The sequence below is a fragment of the Branchiostoma floridae genome, chromosome 12, assembly GCF_000003815.2.
Source record: "Branchiostoma floridae strain S238N-H82 chromosome 12, Bfl_VNyyK, whole genome shotgun sequence".
Taxonomy (NCBI): Eukaryota; Metazoa; Chordata; class Leptocardii; order Amphioxiformes; family Branchiostomatidae; genus Branchiostoma; species Branchiostoma floridae.
The window spans coordinates 10,875,256-10,877,698 of NC_049990.1; the positions used below are offsets into that span (position 1 = coordinate 10,875,256).

Consider the following 2,443-nt stretch of genomic DNA (forward strand, 5'->3'; position numbering starts at 1 on the left):
ATGGGGGGATGAACAGGAGGAGAAGCAAGGGCACCAGTACCTGAAAGCTACCTTGTGCATCTGCAAGGATGTGAAATGGAGGAAGTGGGGCTCATTCTCTACAAGGATTTTCCCTTCATAGGTATAGCTAATTTTGGCTCTTACTTCAAACTTATGAAGTATAGTACATGTAATTGAGTACCAACTACACAATGTCTAATTGACTTATGATTTTGTTGATGTAACAATGAAATACATGTACTTGTTTTAACAATTGCACTGTATTCGTACCAAGTGAATATGTGCCATTTGCAGCATTTGGCAAGTATCAAAAGTAAGTACATTATGTTCATGTTTGAAATATCAGAAACTTTGCCACTAATTTGAACATTACTGTTGTATATATAGGTGCATCTCCTGATGGGATGAGACAGTGTTCATGCCATGGAAGAACTGTGATTGAGATCAAGTGCCCATACAAGTACAGGGACATCTATCCTGCTGCAGATCTGTGTCTATCAGATGCCAACTACTGTTTAGATAAGGATTGTAAGCTAAAGACAGGGCACAGATATTACACCCAAGTCCAGACACATATGCTGGTTACCGGTGTCTCAACATGTGATTTTGTAGTGTGGACTAATGCAGGCATGGTTGTAGTAAATGTTCCAAGGGACCAGTCACTGTTAAATGTAATGTTGTCTACATGTGTCCAGTTTGTAAAGTCCAGTCTTATCCCTGAGATACTGACCCACAAGTTACAGTGTGGAGACTCTGGAGTAGATGTGACTTTCCAGGAAGATGATGACCCAAACAAACGTTACTGTTCTTGTCAGAAACCAGCATATGGTAGGATGGTAAAGTGTGATAACAATGAATGTGAGTCAGAATGGTTCCATTACAAATGTGTTGGCATCAAGAGAAAACCAAGGGGCCATTGGTTCTGTCCCAGTTGTCAATGCTAAATCCTACTGGACAGTTTGAAATACTAAAAATACTAGTATAACAATAGAAGGCATTTTACAGTTTTATGTCATGTTTTAAAAAACTAATGTAAAACAAGTAAGAATTGTACTTTGTGGTATACTTATTATATTGTAGTGGGCTTCCCAAAAATTTGTTTTGTGTCCCTTTAACATTTTACCTTCAATCTCAGTATTTTGATATACAGAAAAGGCCAGCTCGTGCAGACAACATTGCCATTAAAAATTACTTGATTAGCTTTGGAAGTAAGTTTGTAAGAGCCGCACAGATAACAACACTGTCACTGAGTAGAGGGGCAAATGTTAATGGACAGATTTGGCTGAGAATTTGGAAGTTCTTGATTCTTTCAATTGCACGTTCTACATGAATTCTTAGAGCTGATATCTGTCTGGCATCTTGGACGATACGCCCCGGGAGTTGTGTCCTTCCTGTGGTAAATGGTGGCATAACTAGTGTTGCTCCTTTCAGGGCAAGTTCCTCAGAAATGGTGAATCCCCGATCTGCCATAATCATATCACCATATTCCACTTTGTTATAGAAACGACTTTTTAGCGTAATGTCTTTATCAGAAATTCTTCCACCCCAGGAACTGGACAGAAATGACACTGCTCCATAAGGTGTAATACCTACGAGAAATTTGAACGTATGATGGTGTTTGTAGTTACTCCAGGTCTTTGCTCGGGTCTTTAAATTGTATGGCCTCTCAGTGAAAATCTCTGAGCAATCAATGATGACTCTACAGTTTGAGTATTTTTTTTTCCGAAATTTTTTGGGAAGATTGCGCTTTACGGTTTCCTTGGACGGCCAATGAATCAGGAACTTTAGTCGGACAGCTAAGATTGGAATACAACGGTTTATGACTTTTGAAACTGTAGAGGCAGAAACACTAAATCTCAAAGCTAGATCAGCATTTTTGAGGCCTAGTCTCAACTTCATGAGAGTCATGAGTATTTGATCCTGCTGACACATGGACTTTAGAGGAGCAATGAAATCACTAACAAGTCTAAACACAAACATAAACAGTGCAACAGTAGGTATTCCAGTGAAGAGCTTGCATTTTGCATCTGTGAGATTGGAGGCTGATGTTGATGATTTGCTTGATTTGTTCTTGAAGGTGATCACGTTCTTCCCTAAGGTTGTCAGCTTCACTTTGAAGGGACTCGCAAAACTGTTCCAACTTACATTTCTCCTCTTGTACTTTTGTGAGCTGTTCTCTCAGAGTCTCTACACTTTCAGGAAGGGGGTCTCTCAGAGTCTCTACACTTTCAGGAGGAGGGTCAGCGATCATTTCTTCATCTGAAATAAAGCAAATCCGAAGTTCAATGAAAGTGCTATGTGATTATGAGTGTCATATATCTGAACTGAACTGAATGTTCTAAACTCTGATTCATATGTATGTATTGTTGTTTCAATATTTTACTCATGCAGGTTGCATGCTTCTCTACCTGAATTCACATCTATATGCTGAGTTAGGCCCGGC

At 39.3% G+C, this 2,443-nt stretch overlaps 3 protein-coding genes across 3 annotated transcripts in view; 1 reads left to right on the forward strand and 2 right to left on the reverse strand.

Moving 5' to 3' along the window:
- LOC118426968 overlaps positions 1–408 on the forward strand; it is a 3,658-nt gene extending 3,250 nt beyond the window's left edge. Inside the window, exon 6 of the mRNA XM_035836600.1 lies at positions 388–408. Coding sequence (XP_035692493.1) covers positions 388–408 — 21 coding nt within the window. The remainder of the gene's footprint in view (positions 1–387) is intronic.
- The window catches only part of LOC118428173 (regulator of nonsense transcripts 3B-like), a 22,781-nt gene that overhangs the window by 9,125 nt on the left and 11,213 nt on the right, over positions 1–2,443 (reverse strand). The gene's annotated exons all lie outside the window — the stretch shown is intronic.
- LOC118428174 overlaps positions 195–2,443 on the reverse strand; it is a 3,813-nt gene continuing 1,564 nt past the window's right edge. The window contains exons 2-3 of the mRNA XM_035838167.1: positions 2,066–2,259; positions 195–769 (exon numbers count right to left, since the gene is read on the reverse strand). Coding sequence (XP_035694060.1) covers positions 554–769; positions 2,066–2,259 — 410 coding nt within the window. The 3' untranslated portion in view covers positions 195–553. The remainder of the gene's footprint in view (positions 770–2,065; positions 2,260–2,443) is intronic.